The 23,436-nt window shown below is 55.1% G+C and overlaps 1 protein-coding gene across 4 annotated transcripts in view; it reads right to left on the reverse strand.

Moving 5' to 3' along the window:
* cux1a (cut-like homeobox 1a) overlaps positions 1-23,436 on the reverse strand; it is a 191,956-nt gene that overhangs the window by 141,157 nt on the left and 27,363 nt on the right. For all 4 annotated transcript variants that reach the window (XM_064352371.1, XM_064352370.1, XM_064352369.1 and 1 more), the window contains exon 2: positions 1,206-1,316. In XM_064352371.1, coding sequence (XP_064208441.1) covers positions 1,206-1,316 — 111 coding nt within the window. The remainder of the gene's footprint in view (positions 1-1,205; positions 1,317-23,436) is intronic.

A 23,436-nucleotide genomic window follows, 5' to 3' on the forward strand; every position in this document is an offset into this window, starting at 1 on the left:
CTAAACTAGGGCCGGTCGTAGCGGGAAGACATCAAAAAAAGAAAACGGATTGTGGAAAGTCTGCTGCCGCAGAGAGCGGGGGGCAGTCTTCTGCTCGCTGTTCGCAGCGGCGCGCGGCCTTCATAAATATGAAAGAGGAGGGGAGCGGCTCTGGGCCCCATCGCTGCCGGGCAGACCTGACCAATCCTGCAGCCCCTGCCTGGGGGCCTCCTCTTACTGTAAGGCTCCGGTGCTTCCAAACGAGTCTCATCGTCGAAAACAGGCTCATAAATGCAAGGGTAGATATCACTAAAAAATATAACAATTTCACATTGTTCCAAGTTAATCACTTCCTCAGATTGTTATAAGGGTATGTGTAAAATATGACCGTGAACCAGTCGGGCTCTCATAAGGTGAAATAAGGTTTTCACCGGTTTTTCCAAATTTGGTACGAGACCTCAGAGAACTCCGGCGTCTCGTCACGACTTTCGACGCGGCCCGTAGCCGGAGCGATCATGCGGTGAGAACGCTCCCTAAAAAGGCGCTCTCTCCCCTCCCGAGTCTATGGCTAATTCGGGAAGCAACAACATCTAAAATGGCTGTCGGCTCTCAGCTCCTGAGAGCGTCAATCGGACGCGGATGGTGATTACACCAGGGCCCACCGAACCGAAATGATCTGTACAACGGTGGAGCGGTGTAAATTGTGACGAATCCAAAATGGAGGGTGGGGGGATGGGGTTTGGGGGGGGGGGGGGAGGGGGGGTTAGAGAGCTGTCAGGAGGGGGTAAAGAGGCACCGAAACAAGCGGATTTGTGTAAAGCCGGTCAAGCGGAAGACAAACACTGAAGAGAATAAAGAAGGGGAGCGGAGTACACATGTAAATAAACAGGCCGTGCCATCGCACAAATGCCAGCAGGGGGGGAGAACGGGGGAGGGGGAGGAGGAGGAGGGAGGGGGGGGAGGGAGGGGGCAGACAAGACACTGTCTCCTTCGCTTGACTGGGCACCGTTTCCCAACAAGCCCCCCAGGGGACAGGGGACAGGGGGCGACAATGGGACGCATTGATGACGAGAGTCCACAAAGGCCTGCCCGGGCACTATCCTAACCGGGCCGCCTTGGACCTCCAGAACCACCACGTTCACATCAGCCAAAATCAGCCCGCCCCCCCCGCCCCCACACACACACCCCCTACCTCCTCAGTCCTAGCCGGAACAAGGAGGACTCACCTCTGGTGTGTTTTTCTTGAACTCTCGGCTCTGGTCAATGAGCTTTTTCCTGGACTGCTCGCTCTCATCCTGTCGGTTAGCCAGTACTGTGGCGGTGGCGTCGAGTTCCCTCTGGGGAGGAAGAGACAGCAGAGTGAGCGCATGTGATTCTGCTGGGGTGGGGGGGTGGGGGGGGGGGGGGGGGGCTTCATTTACATAAGCAGACAAACAAGAAAAACCCCCCCCTCCCCCCCACCCAGCACCCCCACAGCTAACTTGGCAAGGCTAACCAGGGCACCATGGAATCACCGTGAGACCATGATGAAGGGAGGGAGAAAAGAGAGAGAGAGCGACAGAGACATAAAGAGAGAGCCTGGAGCCTACTGTAGATCTATTGTCTTATGCACTGCGACGGCATCTCCACTGAATACCAGCTCGGCCGAGTCGCTCCCTGCAGGAACCTCTCCGTGTCCCCGTGAGCACCACTCCTGTTCCCTCACAGAGCTCCACTCCTGTTCCCTCACAGAGCACCACTCCTGTTCCCTCACAGAGCTCCACTCCGGTTCCCTCACAGAGCACCACTCCTGTTCCCTCACAGAGCTCCACTCCGGTTCCCTCACACAGAGCACCACTCCTGTTCCCTCACAGAGCTCCACTCCTGTTCCCTCACAGAGCCCACTCCGGTTCCTCAAGCACACTCCGTTCCACCAGAGCACCACTCCTGTTCCCTCACAGAGCCCATCCGGTCCCTCACAGAGCCCACTCCGTTCCCCCACACAGACACACGAACTCCGGTTCCCTCACACAGCACCACTCCGGTTCTCTCACACAGAACACCACTCCGGTTCCCCTCACACAGAGCTCCACTCTGGTTCCCTCACAGAGCACCACTCCGGTTCCCCTCACAGAGCTCCACTCCTGTTCCCTCACAGATAACCTTCCCCCCTCCAAGGGCAGCGAAAAGAAAGCGAGAATGAGAAGCAGAAAACACGGCAGGCCCACTCAAGTCAAGATGCGGTCGTTCACCTCCGTGTAATTCCCCGCGCTTCAAGAGCGCGTCAGTCAAAGCCCTCGAACGTGAACGGAGAGAGAGAGGGAGAGAGGGAGAGGGAGAGAGAGAGAGAGGGAGAGAGAGAGAGAAAAAAAAAAGGACATCGCTGACAGTCTCCCTCCTCGTCGGAATCAATTCAATTCGCGCCGCGGAGACGAAACCCATTAGCGCGGCGCAGAAATGAGTTTAGGGAGCGGGGCGCGGCGGCGGGAGAGCAGAGCTCGCGCGGCCGGCGAGCGGAACGGTCTAGAACAGCTGGCTGGTGGCGGACAGCGCCCGTGGGTGGGGCAGTCGTTGCAACGAGCTGGGGGCCCCGTCGAGCGCAATGGGACGCCGAGCGTAGGGCTCTGGGTCCCGGTGGCCGTTTTGGGCCCGGGCGACGCGACGCCCCGCAGAGCCGCTGACATCTGGGAGCCAGATGCAGGGAAAGGAGTCGAGTTAATTAGGCCAGGACTCCGCTCCACAGACTGAAACCCTGAACAGGACCTTCTGAAGGGAGAACGGGGGCGGGGGTGCAGGGGGGGTTTGGGCAGGCTAGGCCAGGGGGCGGGAGTTAACCACAGCTCCCTCACCCCCCAGCTTTTATTCTCCCTGTGAACGCCCAATTATCACTGTGTTTCACAGGGCCAAGTCAACTGCCAACATGCACCTGACACCCAATACCGTTGATCCCTCCAGAAGTTCAAGTCCATAGCTTGGATTCACATGGAGTGGAGCTTTACACTGCACGCCTTAACAGAAAACACACTGCGACAGCAGTTCTCTGCTAAAAAATAAAAATGCAGCCAAGCTAAAATAACACTGCCTGCAAACAGCGTCGGCGTTCCCCTCGCCGGATCACTGTGACCACAGCGCGCGCCAGTCGCCTCGGCCCGGTGGAAAAGCGCACTCAGACGGGGCCGCCTTCTCCCTGACCCACGGACGGGTCACTGCCCGCCTCGCCAGAGAGAGGAAAGGAAGACAGAGAGACGGAGAGAGAGAGAGAGAGAGAGAGAGAAACAGAGCAGGGGAGAGAGAGCGGAAAGAAAGACAGAGAGACAGAGAGAGAGAGATGGAGAGGGAAAGAGGGAGAGATGAAGAGGGAGAATCAGAGCAAGAGAGAGGGGGGAGAGAGAAATAGAGCAGGAGAAAGAGAGAGGGAGAGACAAAGATAGAGAAATAGATTGGGAGAGAAAGAGAAAGGGAGAGGGGAAGAGAGGGAAATAGAGCGAGAGAGAGAGAGAGAGAGAGGGAGAGACAGCAGTACCGAGGCCTCGCCTGACCTCCTGTCGCAGAGAGAGGGAGGCTGCAGAGCGCATTACGTCTGCCCCGCTGCCCCGCTCTGCCTGCTGACAGAACGCACGCAGGGGCTGCTGGGAAGGCCCCCCCCCACCCCGCCCGTCCCCAGCCCCCACCCCCGGCCTTGGAGCGATGCAGGCGGCAGCACGGACACACAGAGGGCCTCCGCTTCCCAAAAAAAGCTGACCCAGGATTACACTCCGTTCATCCGCTCGTGATTAAGGGCAGCGGGACTCGGGTGGACAGAGCTGATCTGAGATCAGTGCACAGAGCGAGCCGCGGGCCGTTCAGCGCAGTCCGGACGGGGGGACGGGGGGGTCGGCTGGGGTACAGCCACGCAAAGCCAACGCGGGTTCGGGAGCTAGGCGCAGCGGCCAGCCAAACGAGGTGGGGGAAACAAATCCGCCCTCTCGCACATCAACGATCCTCCATCTTCATCTTCCTCCCATCTTAAGTTCTCTCTTACACTCTCGTGCTGTTTTTCCCAAATGGGAAGGGAAGGGGAGGGAGGGGGGGTGATGAGGAAAGAAAAAAACACTCTTTCTCCCCCAAGCCTCTGTCAAGTCAGACTCTCGAGACTGATTAGCAGATGCCGCTATTACGCCCATTATGCAAACCATTTGGCTAATCACTTAAAATTGATTAGTAGGAGGCTTCTAAATCCTTAATTTGCTGCAACTCTGGGACCCCCCCAACCCCCCCAACCCCACCCGCCCCCCCGAGCCGGTCCATGGGAATATTTATGGTAATTACGCTTTTATCAAACAGGAAATTCAGAGATTTGGCCCACCCCACCCGCCCCCCCAACCCGGCACATTTTAGGAAGGCAGCTCCTGAAACGCACGCCGCGAAACACGCTACAGCCCCCCTGTAACGCGTCCGCTTCTATTTCTGTGGCAGAAGCCCCTCGAACCGCGCGGTTTATATTTTATCGCTCGCTTCCATATGAATCGCAGCCGTAAAGCACAGCGTATCTGGTTTCTATAACGGCGACACGTTCACAGCTCAGAAACAAACGCTGCGGAGTGGAGCAGGCCTTCCTGTCATCAGCAGAACCATCAGCACAGCAGCCCAGTACAGCCTGTTTATGGTAAACTGCAGACACAGACAAAACATCCAGCCTGCCCCCCGTGGTTAAAAAAAAAACAAAAAAACAGGCTTCCTGAAATGTGCTTTGAGTTATTTGTTTTGGGTTTGTTTTTTTGTCGAATTTAGCGGAACTCAAAAAATTTGGTCCCTGACAGGACGCTAGAAGAGAATTTAACAGAAAGGAATGGGGGCGGGGGGGAATTAGGCAACCTGCTCGCTCGTCACAGGACGTGTTTTGGAGTCAGTCAGGCCCCCGCTGGGAGACGTACGAGGAGGCGAGGCCCCGGGCCGCACGACTTCCCCCCCCCCCCCCGCCCCCCCGGTCCTCCCGCGCAGCCCCGGCGAAGGAGCCCGGGTTTGTATAAAGGACCAAATTGTGCTCCATAATGGCTTTATAATTTTCCTAATGGAGGAATTTGGCTGGCTCAGGCAGCGGCGCTTGTCTTAGTTAATTTGTTCGGTAGTAAACGCTGATGGAACAGATTACCGCGCTCCCCGGAGAGCACGCCTGTGCCAGATGCTATCGGGCCGCGCGCGCACGCCGCGGCGGGGGGGGGGGAGGCGGCGTCGGTTCTGCGAGCCGGTCGCTCCGGAGAGGAGAGGAGAGGAGGGGGGGAGGAAAAAAACAAAAAAAGAAAAAGGGAGCGCATCAGCGGTTTAGCGCGCGCTAACGGCAGGGTAATGAGGAGCCCCCCCTCTCCCCCCCCCCCCCCGAAACCCGCCGACGAAGACCGGGACGGCTTTCCAAATTAAATTTCAGGCTCATTAGGCGGGTGGGGAAGGAGGGGAGCAATAACACACCCGCTAAGGTGGGAAATTGGGGGTGGGGGGCGGTGGGGGGGGGGGCGGCGTTCTCCCAAAAAAAAAGTACCCCCCGTTTGGCCGGTGATGAGACTCACACAACAAAGTAACGGCACAGTTGGTTTAAATTTGTCATTTTTTGTAATTTTTGATTCTCGGATCGCTTTCGGGGGACAGAAGCAACAGAAGCAGACGGGCCATGATGACACAATAAGAGCAAATTAAATAAGTGTGTGAAAGTCAGGCCGATCTCCGCTACACAGCCGCTGGCTCTGAGAGGGGGAGGGCAGGAGAGCGGGCCAATGCAAGGCCTCACGAATGAGCTGCTCACAGGCAATAGGGGCGACCAAAAAAAAAAAAAGGGGGGGGGCAAAAGTTGTTGTTTTTTTTGGCATTGAGCGAATACCGATTTGCCTCAAAAGGAGTCACAGTGCTGAAAATGTAAGTAAATCCGATTTTCAAAAATAACCGGGTTTAAGTAACTCCAGCTGTGAAAAGAAGCCGTCGGTTTCGTGTGGGTTGAATTCGGACTACTTCAGCAGGGCCGGCCTTCGTCCGACCGGACCGCATGAGCGCTTTATCAATACTCCTGAAAGCGCTGCTTCTCTGTGGTTTGTGTATTCAGAGGCTCAGGCAACCTACAACCCGAAGTTGTGCAAGAAATCAGAAAACGCAACACTCCATTACTCGAAAACGCAGGCCAAATTAACGGCGGTCTTATCCGGTGGAGGCCCATCTGTTAGGAACCCAATGTTCCTTCACAGTTCAGGTGCATAAATTCAGCAACAAAAAAAAAAAAGCACCAGTTAGCGATCTCTGCTTACCTCCGCACCGAGCAAAACCCATAAACCACCTTTTTTTCCCCCTAATGGCCCGAGAGGAGCCAATCACAACACAGAGCAAAATATAAACGTTTTCTCTGGTTAATGAGGTGTAAATAATTTCTAAAAATTGCACGAGAGCTATTTTTCTGTGGCGCAAAATTGATCTGGCATCACGTTATCTCCAATGCCACATTTGCTGAGTTGCGTATCTAAAGTTAGGACAGTCTAAATTCTCCCAAAATATAAAAACTCCTCCTGGGACTTTGTCTTTACAAGCACCGCTCTGTCACAGTTCACCCGAGCGTTCTCTCAGATAATAAATAGGCCTGTTCGGGTTCGGCATGGATTTTACAGTAATGAATAAAGCGCACGCAGCATATGGTTACTGTAAAATGCATGGGGCACTGAGGAGAAGTGGGGAAAAACAACAAACGGATTTGAGAGACAGAAGTCTAGCTTTGTGTGCCACTTCAAAAGGAACTGCAGACAGGCGGCAAACACAAGGGTCTCTCTCTCTCTCTCGCCGAGTCGGGCGACAGCTGCCGTTAGCATTAGGCGCTAGCGAATTTATTTTCATTTGAACACGGTCACACAGTAACCTTTAATCAAGGTCTCTCCTTCACAGAGCTACCATTTTGTGTAGGCCCCGCTGTAACGAAACACTTATCTACAGAGGTCCCCCCCCCCCCCCCCCGCCACCTTTCAGAAAGCCTTTCCACCGTTTACCCAAGATTTGACTCTCAGAACACTGCGGCCCGATAAACACTTCACGGTGTACGTTTGGCAACAGTTCCGTGAATCTAACCTTGCCCGTTCTGGCCCGTGCAGAAAAAAAAAACCAGCCTTCGCACGAATCCGTGACTTCAGTCGCTCAGTAACGCGCGTCAAACCGTCCCGCGATTCGCGATGACTTTAACGCCAGGCGTTACCCGCAGCCCGAACAAACTTTTTAACGTCGTGAATTGGCGCGGCGGTTTAACGGGGGTTTGGCCCGCGCCCGCGTCGCTTCCTAATAAGGGCGCCGGCGTTCCTGCGCCGTTTGGAGTGACAGGGTCATGTGACTGATGCCGGGCAAGGCCCTCGCCGCAACCCAACCTCACCACCCCCCTCCCAAAAATCATCCCCTTTCTTTCATCCCCCCATTTTTATTTTTATTTTTGGGAAGTTAAAAATCCAAGTGTAGAGACCGTCTCAGACCTTGCACTGAATGGAAATTCCCCACCATTAGTCTGTGCTGGCTGGTGTGTGGCACACACACACGCACGCACGCACACGCACACACACACACACACACAGAGGTTCATTCCGAGCTGGGCGGGCAGCCCTCTACAGCCAGCAGATACTGGCCAGCCCTGACCACAGACTCTGAACCAAGTGGGGGAGGGTTCTCCAGGGAGTGTGTGTGTGTGTGTCGGGGGGTGCTGTACAGTACACCAGCATTGCGGGGACGCGATTGTCCACTCGGACAGTAAGAGCCAGTGAAAAAGGACTCCCCCCTCAGTCATCGAGTCGTAAATCAACACTGCCTTACAAACGAGCAGGGCCTACATCCCATCAGCTGGGCCAACTTCAGGCAAAACTAATCGATTCATTTTAACCGGGCCAGGGAGGCTCCATTATACGCGTGGGTATTAATTACCCACATCATCACACTACGGCTGCAATATTGTCTTTGTTGACTAAAGACAAAAAAAATAAAAAATAAAAAAAATTTTTTTTAAAAAGCCCCTTTCATTGTGGGTAAGCGCACAAGGTTCTCAGCAGCACACTCAGCATATTAATAATTCATAACTGCCAGTCTCGGTCGTGGCAGCAAATCCCTTGATAAACTGACACATTCAAGGATGAAGCAGTCCCAGCAGAGTTCAGTAAAAAAATAAAATAAAATAAGTATGCCTTGCTAACAAGAAAATCTGAATTTAACCCACACAAGCGTGACACCACAACCCAACCTGGGTAACTCCAGTACGGAGCGTTCTCTGTGCTCAACTGAAGAAGACAGTAACCCATGCGCAACATTGAGCCACAAAGTCTAAATTAGCACGTAAAACCGTAACTGGGTTGACAATGGAGAGGTGCGACAGCAAAATTAACGAGCACACCTTTCCATTTTTTTTAATTAAAGGCAACAATTTTATTCTCTCAATCCTGTCTGTGACAGAGCTCAGAGCTCAGAGTGCCTGTTTCTCCCCTTGTGATCTACGTTTGGAGATGGAACCGGCCGTGGACGTCCTCGGAAAGACCCGGAATTTTCACGGGGGGGTGAGAAGTCTCGGAGGGGTTACGTCACGGCGTACTCTGCCCTCTCCTCTCCTCTCTTCGCTCGCTCGCCCGAAAACACCGAGCGCCGGCAAAGTCCACCGCCCCGGGGCCGTCCCCCCCCCACGCACGCGTGTCACGTGACTGAGGGATCTTCAGGACAGCGCGTTCCTTCAGCTGCCGCCCTGATGCAAGCGGCGTGACCCCCCCTCCCCCCCCCCCATCCGGTCGGCTGTCCCCGGTCGTCCTCCAGCGCAGTTAATGGGCTACACGCTCGCGTACCGATTTACCGACAGCGCCTCCGCGAAGGAGGGCTGAGAGAGCAGCGGTCACTCACAGCTCTCACAGTAATAACTGCCGTGCTTTTTAAAATGTTTTTTTGTCCTCTATATCTCATAGTCTTAAAACAAATGAGAAGGAAAGAAAACAGAGACATAGCTAAAGGACACATGCTGCACAAGCTAATATATTTTCTCAGTGTAAAGAAAGGGCTCTTTTCTGATCTTGTGCAGATTCATGGCTGTATTAGAGGCCAGTCTTTAAACGAGCATTCATAACGAAACGCAAATTCTAACCGTAAACTCTTTTTTTTTTTTGTTTTTGGGTTGGATTCTAAACGGTCGGAAAAACGTCAGCGCAAATGTACCGTACCTTGAACGGTACATTTAAAGCCGATTTCTGTGCACTTTTCCCTCCCACTCATCCTCATTCATAAGCGATGCGAGGCGGCCATTCGGGCTCGAGCACGCGGCGCGTGGAGGATGCCAGCCGCGGCATGGTACTGCAGAGGCCCTTCGGCAGTTGTGGTCACAGGCTGAACAGAACAAGGGCGACAGCTGTGTGTGGCCCCCGGGTTTCTCTCTGGTTACAGCTGGCCTAACAGTTCCTGGGGAGGAAGGAGAGAGGACGTACAATTTTTCTACATTTAAAGCTGAGCCCGGGAGGACGCCGCCACGCCCTCAGCCCAACCGCCACCCTGCCGTTGTACCGCCCGGTGGAGCCCAAACCACAACGCCTCAGCGCTTGGGCTCAACTGCAGAGGAGGCACAGGGGCGCCCAGACAAAGAACCCGGTGCTCAGACAGGGCCGAGCAAAAAACACAAACAGAGTAACGTAGGGGGTCCGAACGCCGCGGAGAACGGCTCAGATTACCCCCTCTCAGGCAGAGATCAGGAAAAACACCGGTCCCCCCCCCCCCCCCGCCCTTATACGTCCATGCCTGAGCTTTTTACACTTAGCGCTGGTCTAAAAACCACCGTGTTAACACAGTGTCCTGCACCTCGAGTGGGGAAAAAAAAGGTCCAGTTTCCAGTCGGAGAGGGGTTTGGGGGGTTGGGGGGGGGTTGCGTTTCTGGGAAAGGCCTCCCCGGCTAAGCCCACAGACGAGCCTGTTCCCGCTCACCTGGGACCGGGTCAGCCCCCGGATTCGACGGAACGGGACGGGCAGCAGCCGCCTGAACGCAACGCGCCGCGCTGTTCCTCCAACGCGGAAGTGCCACACGAAACCCTCGACCTGAGCGACAGACTGACTCCCGTTTATTTACTTATTTATGGAAACGCTTTTTCTTGCTTTCAGCGCTCTCACTCTTTATTTCCATATTGGGCCTGCGTAGCGTGACGGCTGCGCACACGCGAGCATTACGCGCTCGCTGTAATCAGTCTGTAATCACCAGCTTTACCGAGAGGCTCTTCAGCCCTGGAGGATTCGGTGATTATGGCTGGAGCAGAAGTCTCTTTAGGACCGGGGGGGTGGGTTGGGGGCGGGGTGGGTGGGGTGGGGGGGCTTTATTAGACTGAATTAAACAGCCCTTTCAAAAACCGTCTCAGCTCTGGTCCAGATCCGCCGCGGCGACCAATCCGCCGGGGCCGGCCGCTATCGAAAGCGTTTTCCCGCCGCAAACGACCGGGGGACTGATTTGCTTTCTTCCCCGACAAGATCTGCGATCGCGCCTCGCGTCCCCGTCTGATTTATCATGCCACGAGAACACAGATTCGCCGTTCAGCGTCGGTGTCTCTGAGCTCGAGCGTCCCGCGAAAGGAAAGAGGCGCGGGACCCGCGGGCGGCGCCACGTCCGCCGCGAAACCCGCCAGACAGCAGGGCCGCCCTTTAGGCCGGCGCTTAACGACATAAACACGGGCACCTGGACGGGCACGGCTGGCAGCGCAATTAACTTCTCAGAGCTCAGTCCTGGAGAGGCACTGCAGACCCCAACAAGGGGGGGGGGGGGGCACAGAAGTGTTTCATACGCTGCAGCCAATGGCAACACCCAATGCCCCACACAGGCTAAAGCCCCAAACTGGGTTTAGACCAGTCTGGTTAAACTGGGTTTAAACCAACTGGGTTTAGACCAGTCTGGTTAAACTGGGTTTAAAACCAACCGACTGGTTTAAGCGATGACCTGATTGGACGAGGGGATTCCCATCCCCATATCTTTCACCGCGTCCCTCCACCCTAAGCGACTGTGCAGACGAGCCGTGGCTGCAGGAGGACGGGGCGTTTTTCCCCCCCGGGGGAGCGCGGGGGCATCGTTCCCGACTCATCTGCGTTCACGGTTTTCGTGAAATGGCGCCCGCTGCGGCGGAGCGAGCCGCCAACCCCGACCCGCCAACCCGCCGCCCCCGTCAGCATCCACATTCCGCAAATACCTTCCGAGCTCTGCGGTGACTAATTAAAGAAATTACACGGCTCGCGTCGGAGAGGGGCGGGGCCGGAGACAGGGCCCCCCCAATCTGAACATCTACGGAGGCATTCGACAGAGAAGACGACACAACAGACGGAGGGGGGGGTGTGGGGGGGAGGGGGGGTGAGAACGGCCTCTATAATTACAGTCCATCACGGGCCGCAAACTCGGATTTCACACACACAAGACGCTGGCTGTTCCAGACACATTCAGACAGCGCCAAAAACAGCGAATATCAGATGAAGGCGGGGGGGGGGGGGGGAGGGAGGGATTAGACAAGAAGGCGTTTTGTTTGACGCACCAAGCATTTATCAATCAGGCATGTTCGGGCGTTCTCCTGGGCCTGAACTCGACACCTCCCACTGAAAAAACCACGCCGGGAGTTTCATTTTAAGTAAAGTTGTAACTAGTACCCTTAATATAGCCTGCTCGCTCAGCCGACGGTTCTGATTGGCTACCGCGCTAGCACGTTAGCGGCTCTCGGGCGAGCCGACCAGCTCGAACGCAGCCAATCGGAGGCAGGGCTGACATCACCGTCGGACACGAAAAGCAGCAAGGCTAAAAAGAGAACCGTTTAGCACGTCTGGAAAGGCGATAGGCCTTATTATTCCACCAGGCTAATCACAGGGCAGATCGGAGATAAACACAACGTTACCGTTGGCCAACGGAAAGGGGAGACGTTTACGCCAAAACATCTACCCTTGCTTTTTTTTTTCCATCGCAGGTACAGTAGATTTGATGCCCTTCAAGGTGCCCAAACTGGCGGGGGGGGGGGGGGGCAGTGGCGTGAAAAGAAACGCCTGGAACTGGACTGGAAACCCGCCAGCTTATCGCCGTGGCGGGTCATTGATCTGGGTTCTAGTCACGATGGCGGACGAGACGCCGCATCGGCCAAAAAAAAGCGATGTACGACGGCGCGGGGAGAGAAGATTGACAGGCAGCATCCCCCCCCTCCCTCTCTCTCTCTCTCGAGTCTGCGACAAGGAGAGAATGCGCCTTTCCGGGAAAAAGAGAGAGCAAAAGCGTTTTCTTGCTCCGAAGCGCAGCACAAACGCACGCGTCGAGGCGGCGGACGCACGCGTGCAGTTCACAGCCGTGAGCTCCCACAATGCCACGCTGTTCTTAATGTCCTCAACACGAGCGCACAGGCTGCACTCAGGCCCCCCCCACCCCCCCCACCCCACATCTATAATCCTGAATGGGGACGCAGGTCTAAACCTCACAACTCAAGAAAAGACTGATGACAGTATTTACTCTGAGGGGGGGGAGGGAGGGGCTAATAAAAACTACTTTTGACGTGTGATGTAATTGTTCCAAGATGGATTCCCTTCATAATAAAGCTCTGTCTTCCAAGTGATTTTTCCACAGCGCTGAAACCCGGGAAAAAAAACAAGACGTGGGATTTTTTATGTGACAGCACGTTCCCCGAACCAATGTTCCAATACCCTCTCCTCTCCTGACGTGTACATATATTTTTAGACTAATGTTCTTCGCTAAAGTGCCATCACCTGTCACGGAGCTTTTCTTGGAACGTATGACCGGGGCGAGACAGCCTTAAATTCCTGTCAGGAGGCTAACCGAAGCCGATTACAAAATCAATACCGAAACAACGCAGGAGCAAATCTCTCCTGAAGGAGGCGGCTGGAGATCTGGTGACGGGGCTACACATAAAACGGGAAATGATTCATATTCCTCGCTTAATTTCCGACGACGGGAGCCGCACGAGGAGGCCAATGAGGCGATGGAGTAATAAAAATAAGCATCGATAGCCAGCAGCCGTTTCTTTTCCATTCAAAGGTATTTCCGAGAGATAGGAAATCTGCCAAATTACAGCCGGTACTGGCTAATGTGGATACGCGGCACATTAATCTTTACATTTTCGTGCGCTGTACAATGGCATTTACCCCCAGCATTGGCCCCTCTCAGTCTAGCAGTGGCATTAGCTAGGGAGATAATGCAAGTGCAATGCGCTGTAATATTGACACTGCAGCACTTTAACTTTTTTTGTCCGTGTTTGTGGACGCGGTCGGCTAATCTTAAACAATCAACAAGGTCGTTCCAACTGAAGTCGAGATAAAAAACCGATTATTTGCAGGATAAAGGCGAAAACAAGGTCAAAGCCATGTTTTGGGCCGCTCCGAGGCGGGGGGTGGGGGGGAGGGGGGGGGGGGCGGGCACGGTTAGCTCCCGATGCGCCCTTCCTCCAGCCCCCCAGTGCCACTAGAGGAATTTCGCTGTAATGCAAACTGTAGACTAAATAGGGAAAGGGGGGGGGACTCTCAACACCAACTGACGAAAGGGATGCTTGGAAGTCTTAAGGTCCAAGAGTGGTAAAGCATCATGGGAAACTACCGTCAGATCAATGGATGGCGCGGGTGGCGGTGAAGATCTGCGCCCTCGTGCCGCACAACGGGTTTGGCGTCCCGTCCGCAGCGTGTTGTGTAAGCAGACGCCCGCGCCAGCGCCAGCGGGGCGAAGACGAGCTCCTGTCTGAGGCGTCCGTTTCAAACAGACACGGGGCGGCAGCCGTACGGGCCTCCTCCTCCTCCTCCTCCTCCTCCTCCTCCTCCTCTCGGATTCCACAACCCCCTGGAAAACGGGGAGTTGAGCACTTTTGGCGACAAAAGGACAAGGACACGCCAAGGACGGCGAGGCCGACCCGACGCTTTCGCGGGCGAACGCAGCGCCTTTCTCTCCTTGACCTTCATTTTTATTTCTTCTTACCACCTCGTGAAATAATCTGGCAATTGTTTCCCCCTGTACATTTGTGCAAGCGCGAAAAACATCTCTCACACAAAGAGAGGAGGGTAAAAATAATAAGGGAAAAAAGGCTTTCCATGGGGAGGGAGAGCAAAGCGGCCATTTCTCTGAGTTTTTAATAAGGCCTCCTCAGACGGCGGGAGGCCGGCTCCAGAGTTTTTCGTTCCTGGGTGTGAGAGTGAACGAGGGAAGGGGGGGGGGGCTGGCGTACGGTTATCACCCGTGGCTTCCGGCCAGGCGGGCCCAGAGCCAACGGGACGGCGGGGGGGGCGGGGGCGTCCTGGCCGCCCTCGGCACCCGGAATCGCCGTGTTCGGCGGGACGGCGGCCCGTACCGAGACAAAGCGCCTCCGGGCGACTTTCAGAACGACTTTCGACACGAGTTTCACCGTCCGCCCGTACGACTGCGGAACGAAACCCCCGGAGAGACCCCCGAGAAAACAAGACATGTTCAGAAAGTCCAAATGCACAGAGGGAGGGAGGGAGAGAGAGAGAGAGAGAGGGGGGGAGAGAGAGAGGGAGAATGGTATTACTATATGTGCCTTACGAGCCCATCTTCACATAGGGCACCAGAGGGTTCCCACGAAAGCGTGAATTCGGGCCGAGGTGCAGGAACAAGCGCGGCGCTATAGCTGGGGAATATGACAGCGGCATGTGATTTGGGCCAGGGCTAACTAAGCCGTCCCCCACATTAGCATTTCCACACAGGGAGGAACTTGTTTACGCCGCGCGGCCGCGGCTAATGTATTCGCCGCATTAATTATGAATCAGAATTATAATTGAATATTAGCATAGCATGGCTTACGGTGAACGGACAGAGGCCGCTTGTTTTCGGGAGGGGGTGGGCGGGGGTGTTTGGGTGGAGACAACAAGCGGCGGATTGTAGCGCGGAGACGCAGACGGGGTCGCGTGACCCGGTTTGAGCCCGTGACCCCGCGCGGCGCACCCGGGGGTGGGGGAGGGGTGGGGGGACGCTCGTTTCTCACGAGCAAGCGAGCGGCGGCGGCGCACGTGACGTCGGCTACGCCGGAGCGCAGACGCGTGGGTTTCAGCCGAACCGCCATCCGCCGCGGAGACAGCGTGCGCCCGGACGCCCCCGCCGCTCGTTATGACAGCGTGTTTGGGGGGCGGGGGCGGAGCTGGGGGGGTGTGGGGGGGGGTAGGTGAGGCACGCTTTGTTCTGGCGAGAGGGCGGCATCCTGTGCAGCCGTACGGGGTGAGACGAGCGCGCTGCGGTCTGCGGTCGGGGGCGGGCTTCCGCTGCAGCGCCGTCCCGTCAAACGGCTCCTCCGTTTCGTTTCTGTTTCGAGCGCGACGCGCGGCGCTCGCTTTCAGACTGTACGCCAGAGCCCTACTGTAACGCCTCGGAGGCTGTGTGTGTGTGTGTCTCTGTGTGTGTGTGAGTAGGCATGTTGTGTGTGTGTGGGATACCAAACAGAAGTCCCACTCCCTCAGGTACAGAGCAGCTGCACACACACACACACACACACACACACAGCAGCAGCAGCCTCCTCCTCATAGAGGCGCATCCAGTGGCTCCCGTTTTCCTGTGACCGCGACGCTGCAGCGGCTCACACAGCCGGCAGAGCTGCTTATCTCTACACACTGCTGCTCTGCGGCAGGTACGCCTTCCTCTGAGCATGTAGACACAGAGACAAGCATACACACACACACAGACAGACACACAGACACACAGACACACAGACAGACAATAAATGTGCTCCTGGGAGGAAATGGCTGACACCAGTTCAATGCAGTCTCTGCCCCCCACCCCCCCCCCCCCGACCCCCCCTTCTCTCCCCACTCGTTTCACACAGAAACACACAACTGACGGTTCGCAGACCGAATGTTTGCCAAACACCGGATTCAAGTCAACCATTGTTTTCAGCAACAAATATCAATTTTCTCTGCTGGCGGTAGCTTCCATATTTTTTTCCCGTTTTGTTTTCTCTTGTTTACCGGCGCACCTCTGTTGTTTTATGTAAACCACCCGGAGTCCGACCAATCGCGTCTCGGTCCGGCCCTCACGAACGGAGAGCCGCTGCCGGGTGACCTTCCGTGCGGCGGGGGGGGGGGGGTTGGGGTGCGATGACTACCGAGGGCCCGATGTCCCTCCGGGGGGGGCTGCATTCGGAGAGCGAGGTCAACGTCTCATCCCCCCCCCCCCCCTCGCCACTCCGGCTGAGGAGGGACGGCAGAGGATAGACAAATAAGCCAAATCGGCCAAGTGGAGATTTCTGGGTCCAGGCTCACGAAATGCCGGAAAAATAAATGTTTGTTAAAAACCGGAGGCACCGTTCCCCGCTCCGCATCCGATTCAAAACCGATTGGGCACTGAAAAGACGGAGAGAGCGGGCGGACGGTTCGACAGCGAAAGCCCGGGCAGAATTCAGCGTGGCTCTGCGGGGCCGGAGCGGCGAGGATATTGCAGATGGGAGATCGGCTCGGCGGGACAGCGAATCTGCGGGACAGCGAGTCTGCTCGGGCGGGCGATAAGAGAAGAGGCGTTAAGCACCGAGCGCCTCTCTCTCCGCACGCAGGGGGTAGCAGGATGAAGAATCACCGCGCTCACCTGTGAATTAATACCCGCCCCCATCCCCCCCAACCGACATTAATTCAGTCGCCACGGAGATCTCGCGGTTGGCGATGCACAAAAGCGAGGGGAAGAGGAAGACTATCGCCCCAATCGCGCCGGGGCGAGAGCGCCCCCCGTTTGATGAATTACAGACACGGCGCAGAGCGGGATACAAACGGGGGGAGGGGGCATCGCCGGGCCATAACAACCCGGAGCATTCGGGAGCCACGAGCCGGCCAGCTGACCGCCGTCCAAGTGCACAGGTCAATGTGAACCCGCTTTCAGACGCAGGCCATAAAAATTTTAATTTGCAGTTGCGAGTCATAAAAATAATCATCATTTTCAGTTACAGGGGACAATAACAATAATTTTCAGTTACAGGCCATAATAACAGCAAACTGAGGAGCACGTCAAAAATGTTAAAAAAAAATTTAAAAGGCCTTCCTGAATCAGGTCTTTAAAAAATACAATATTAATGCGTAGTGAAAAAAACCAACTGGCCAATGAAAAGGGTTTAAACGTGGGCGCGGCAGGCTAATTATTCCGCCCGTGTGCCGGGAGGCGGGGGAGGGGGATTAACGGGGTGAAGAGGCCCCTCCTCTCCTCCCCCCGTCTGAGGCGCCCGGTATTCCGGCTGACGGGCCGGGACAAGGCCTTATCTCAGGACCCCGCGCCGACGGGAGAGAGAGAGAGAGGGGGAGAGAGAAAGAGAGAGAGAGAAAGAGGGGGGAGAGAGAGAGAGAGAGAGAGAGAGAGGGAGAGGGAAAGAGAGAGAGAGAGAGAGAGAGAGAGAGAGGGAGAGGGAAAGAGAGAGAGAGGGAGAGGGTTCAGTAAACCTTAACAAAACTAAAATTATGACATTCCAAAAAAGATCCAGATCTCAGGGAACAAAACACAAATTCATGTTAGGAACACACTACATTGAACATTCCTCAAATTACAATTATTTAGGGCTAAAAATCAGTTCTACAGGAAACTTCAACATTGCAGTGAATGAACTAAGGGAGAAAGCACGCAGGGCCTTCTACGCCATAAAACGACAAATTTGTGTAGAGATTCCAATTAGAATTTGGCTTAAAATCTTTGGAGCTGTAATCGAACCAATTGCTCTTTATGGCAGTGAAGTGTGGGGTCCACTCATCAGTCAAGAATTTGGCAAATGGGACAAACATCCAATTGAAACCCTGCATGCAGAATTCTGTAAACATATCCTGAAATTACATAGAAACACAACAAACAATGCATGCAGGGCAGAATTAGGCCAATACCCATTACTTATCAAAATACAAAAAAGGTCAATCAAATTTTGGAAGCACCTAAAACAAAGTGACCCCCACTCACATCAATACAAAGCCCTGCAATATCAAGAGTTGAGCAAAGCAAACAATCCCCTCACTCAGCTGGTCCTGAGCCTTAGTTCCCCACATACACTAACACACACTAACACCTCACCTGCTCAGGATCAGAACAAAACTACAAACATAATTAGAATAAACCAAATTGCAACACAGCTGAAACAGAATTATATAACCTACTGGGAAACTAAAACAAAACTGCAAAGTAAAATGAAATGTTATTTGGCCCTAAAAAGACAGTATGCTGTAGCGAACTACCTGACCACAGTTACTGACAAAAAACTGAGAACCACCTTGACGAGGTACAGACTCAGCGAGCACCACTTAGCCATAGAAACTGGCAGGCACAGACAATCATGGTTGCCAGAAGAAAATAGATTGTGCCAACAATGCAAAGGCAACCAAATTGAAACGGAAAAACACTTCCTAATGGAATGCACAAAATTTGACCAAATTCGCCAAAGATTCTACCAAAAAATAATCCAGAAATGTCCCCAATTCAATGATATACCCAATGACGATAGATTACCCTACCTATTAGGAGAAGAAAAAGGCTGCTGCATATTAGCAGCACAATTTGTGTTCTCTTGCCATACTCTGAGGGACAATGTGTGACCACCTCATGCACACATTTACACACAGCATACACACGTACAAGCAGACACATAATATTCACTCATGCACATAACACACAGATAGTCAGACACACACACACACACACCTAACATCACTTACTGATATTTTTGTATATATTTTTTATTTTTATTTTTATTTTTTTTATTTTATTTTTTTTTATTTTTTTTTTTAATATAACGGATTAACTGTATATAGTTGTATGTTATAACCACTGCTTTGGCAACACAAGTGCCTATATTTGTCATGCCAATAAAGCACTTTGAAAATTGAGAGGGAAAGAGAGAGAGAGGGGGGAGAGAGGGAGAGAGAGAGGGAGAGGGGGAGAGAGAGAGAGGGAGCGCCGTGGCGGAGATGGATTAGGCCCACGAACAGCGCCAAGCGCCATCAGATAAGCCTGATGGGGAAAGAGGGAGAGGGGGAAAAAAAAAAGAAAGAACGAAAAAAATGTAGCACCACCAACCCCCTCACCCCCCCCTCGCCGAAGCGCCTAGGTGAGGCCCGCCGGAGCCTTGTCGGGGCGCTGACTGAACGCCCCCGCAGCTTATCAGCGAGACGGGCCCCCTCTCTCTCTCCCGCTCTTCCCAACGCCGGGGCCGTCTCCCTGCCCCGCAGTTAATAAGCCTGATCGAAGGCCAGCGGGATGAAAGCGGGAGAGAGAGATTAAAAAGAAATTTTAAGAGGAGAGGAGGGGGGGGGGGAGAAAGAACACTCCGGTGTAATTGTGGCCGCGCCGACTTCCTCTCACCAGCAGGCGTTTCATCTTCATCTTCATCGGCTCCCATTTTAGCTTCCCACAAACTTCACAAGGCGAGCCCACGGCAGCCACAGCTAGCGAGCACAGCGTCCGCTTGGTGCAAACCAGCGGATACAAATCAGGACCCCAAAAACTATTTACAGCGGTTGCTCTTCAACAGTAATGCTAACGGGGCTTAGCACGCTATAGGCTACAGGCCACGGTCTACGAGCAGGGGTGACAAAACCCCGGTTCTGGAGGGCCGCAGCGTCCACAGATATTTGCGGTTTCCTGTCAAATCAGCAACCAGAGAACGTGGCGTGTGGACTCTTCGGTCACTCAATAACTTAAATGAATCACTCATGGAGGCGAAACGCACGGACAACCACGGACACTGTGGCCCCCCAGGACAGGAGTGTGATACCCCCAGGGCAACTTCCTTCCTTGCCTTCAGCCCAGAGCCTGCAGGGTCAGAGCAGACAGGGCGGCAGAGAAGCTACCAGTTTACACAACCGAGCAGGAGACCGGAGGGATATGAGGTGAACCCTCTAGAGGCCCCAGAGCTGCAGTATATCCTCCAGCAAGGTACTTCCACTGAATCAGTACTTCCACTGAATCAGTACTTCCACTGAATCGGTACTTCCACTGAATCGGTACTTCCACTGAATCGGTACTTCCACTGAATCGGTACTTCCACCGCTTGCATAAGGATGCCTTCAAAGCAAATAAATAACACGGTCGGTTGGCAGTAACTTCTCCACACGTGGCAGCACACACCACCTCTTTCTGGGTTTAATGCAATGTCTGATTTTGAGGGACCGACTCGCACCAGCCTGGAGCTCGACACGCTCGCCCGAGGAAACGCCAGAACGCGTCGACCCACCCCCCCCCCCACCCCCCCACCTCTGCATTTTTCAGGAGGCGAAAGCGAGGAGTCGACTGGATCCCCTTTCTCTTCCAGAAACGCACACCCGCTAACCGCTAACCGCTAACCGCGCGGCTCGTCTCCGCCGCCGGTGTAACCAAAGCTGCGGTCGAAGCCGAGGTCAACCGACGGCGGCCTCATCCAATCACCCGCTGCCGTGTGCAAAACGGAAAAAACCACAGACACCGAATCCCTCCCCGCTTCAGTCACGAGTATCAGCACCTGCAAACAGGTAGTCCCCCTCGACCGGGAAACCCCAATTTGGTTAACAAACCCGTAACAGTACGCCCCGGACGTCACCACACCAGCTGAGGGAACGCTGAAGATGGCCGCCGCGGCGCCTCCCGCTCGCCCCACCTGATCCTGAATAACCCCACACATGGCCACTTTTTTATTTCTGCTTTTTTTTTTAAAAAGGTGCTTTGGCTCTCTACCTGGCAACCGGGCTTCACCCTATGCCCCAGAAAGGGCTCCTCTGGGTGCTCTTCCACACCCCGCCGCCCAGGAAGCCCAGAGTCGTGCGAAACGAGGTGCAGCCCCGGGTCAAAATGGAGAAAACGCTTCCGACTTGAAATGTGTGTGTGTGTGTGTGTACATGTCTGCATACATGAGTGTGTGTGTGTGAATAAAAATGCATCATGGTTGAACAAAAGGAGTGTTTGCAGACTTTCTCCTTCCTTTAGAACCAAACAGGGCAGGTGGGAGCAGTGGACAGATTTACTGCACACTGAGAGTGAGGGAGTGAGAGAGAAGAGAGATAAGAGAGTAAGGAGCAAGCATCTGTGTGCGTGTGTATGTGCGTTTGTGTGTGTGTGTGTGTGAGAGAGAGTGTGTGCATGTGTGTGTGTTTCTCTGAGCCATTTCCTGCCTCTTCCTCTGATGAAGAGTCTTGTCCAGACAGGCTCGCCGCTTCCTGATGCGCAGCTCTCCTGCCAGTCCCCAGTGCAGCCGAGCATGCCTCGCAGTCGCCCATGCAGCCGCAGGCTGCCTGCCAGATCGCCCCAGTGCAGGCCGCAGCGCTGCCTGCGCAGTCGCCCAGTGCAGCCGCAGCGCTGCCTGCGAGATCGCCCAGTAGCCGCACTCTGCCTGCGCAGATCGCCCAGTGCAGCCGCAGCACTGCCTGCGCAGATCGCCCAGTGCAGCCGCAGCTCTGCCTGCGCAGATCGCCCCAGTGCAGCCGCAGCTCTGCCTGCGCAGATCGCCCCAGTGCAGCCGCAGCACTGCCTGCGCAGATCGCCCCAGTGCAGCCGCAGCGCTGCCTGCGCAGATCGCCCCAGTGCAGCCGCAGCGCTGCCTGCGCAGATCGCCCCAGTGCAGCCGCAGCTCTGCCTGCGCAGATCGCCCCAGTGCAGCCGCAGCTCTGCCTGCGCAGATCGCCCCAGTGCAGCCGCAGCTCTGCCTGCGCAGATCGCCCCAGTGCAGCCGCAGCTCTGCCTGCGCAGATCGCCCCAGTGCAGCCGCAGCTCTGCCTGCGCAGATCGCCCCAGTGCAGCCGCAGCTCTGCCTGCGCAGATCGCCCCAGTGCAGCCGCAGCTCTGCCTGCGCAGATCGCCCCAGTGCAGCCGCAGCTCTGCCTGCGCAGATCGCCCCAGTGCAGCCGCAGCTCTGCCTGCGCAGATCGCCCCAGTGCAGCCGCAGCTCTGCCTGCGCAGATCGCCCCAGTGCAGCCGCAGCTCTGCCTGCGCAGATCGCCCCAGTGCAGCCGCAGCTCTGCCTGCGCAGATCGCCCCAGTGCAGCCGCAGCTCTGCCTGCGCAGATCGCCCCAGTTGCAGCCGCAGCTCTGCCTGCGCAGATCGCCCCAGTGCAGCCGCAGCTCTGCCTGCGCAGGTCGCCCAGTGCAGCCGCAGCTCTGCCTGCGCAGATCGCCCCAGTGCAGCCGCAGCTCTGCCTGCGCAGATCGCCCCAGTGCAGCCGCAGCTCTGCCTGCGCAGATCGCCCCAGTGCAGCCGCAGCTCTGCCTGCGCAGATCGCCCCAGTGCAGCCGCAGCTCTGCCTGCGCAGATCGCCCCAGTGCAGCCGCAGCGCTCCACAGTGATTTAGCGCAACCTGAGCCAAGGCCCACATGTGCAGCGCCATGGGGAAAAAGCACCTCAATGGCGGAAAAAACATTCATCAGCAAAAATATTCAAATTCCAGCGTGGAAACACTGGACCACTTGCTGATTCAGGGATGGTGAGCTTCTAATTTTAGCAGCCACATGCTCAAATTTGCACTTAAAATTTTTTTTTTTTTTTACCACATTTTGATTCTTCCACTCAAAATACTGATTGGTTTAGGCTTTTTCAACATTTCAGCATTTTTAAATTATCAAAACTAATTAGGGCTTTTAGATAAACAGAACAGTCTGAACAGACATGCAAACAGTACACTGAAAATCCTCCACCCCCTGCCTCCCCCCAAAAAAAGTGCTTTCATTGGTTAGAAAAAAGCTTCTCTCTCTCTCTCTCTCTCTCAAAGAAGGGGAAGTAAAACAGAGCACAACCTTATGACCTCCAGAACGCCAGGACGCCACTGGGACCCTAACCCAGTCATAAATGCAGGGGCTTGCATTCTCTGACACACTCGTGTTTAAATTAAAGGAGGTGATTTTAATGAGCGCGGACGCTCATCTCCGCTCCAGGAAGCTCCCGTGGAAAGGCGCGGGTCTTTTGTCTCTGCGCCTGTGCAGAAGAGCACAGGTGCGTCTGAGCTCATTAACTTAATAATGCATGAAATGTGCGGAGACTCAGGCCTGCGCTGCGGAGGGTTTTAAGTATTTATTGTGAACAGAATAACAGTAAAGCCAATTTAAACCCCCCCCCCCTCGCCCCCCCCCCACCACCACACACCGTTTGCCGTTTAATTTGCGTTACTTATTTATTCAAATGACGAGCGGCTCAGTCTGCGCTCCTCTCTCTCTCTCGCCCCGACGGAACACTCCGGGGGCCGTTGTCCCCGCCCTGCCACGGAGGGCGAGCGTGCCCGTGTGCCGCTCCGTGCCCGCTCTGTGCCCGCTCTGTGCCCGAACCGCGCCCGCCAAAGACCGCACGGGGACGCGGCGCACGAACGACGCGCCGAACACACCCCTGCGTGACAAACAAACGCTGGAGGAACTACAGAGAAAATGAGCACAGGGCACAGGAAAAGGTCCTTCCCGCCTCCCAGGTGGCCCGCCACATCCGCAAGCCGATTGGAGGAGGGACAGGAAGTGGAGCCAAACGGAGGGCCTGCGATGGCAATCTCTCCCCGGCAGAGACAGGCACGGAGCTGCCAGCGCGCGCTACAGAGCTGGGAAGCCTCCAAGTA

Source organism: Anguilla rostrata, chromosome 9, assembly GCF_018555375.3.
Source record: "Anguilla rostrata isolate EN2019 chromosome 9, ASM1855537v3, whole genome shotgun sequence".
Classification (NCBI taxonomy): domain Eukaryota; kingdom Metazoa; phylum Chordata; class Actinopteri; order Anguilliformes; family Anguillidae; genus Anguilla; species Anguilla rostrata.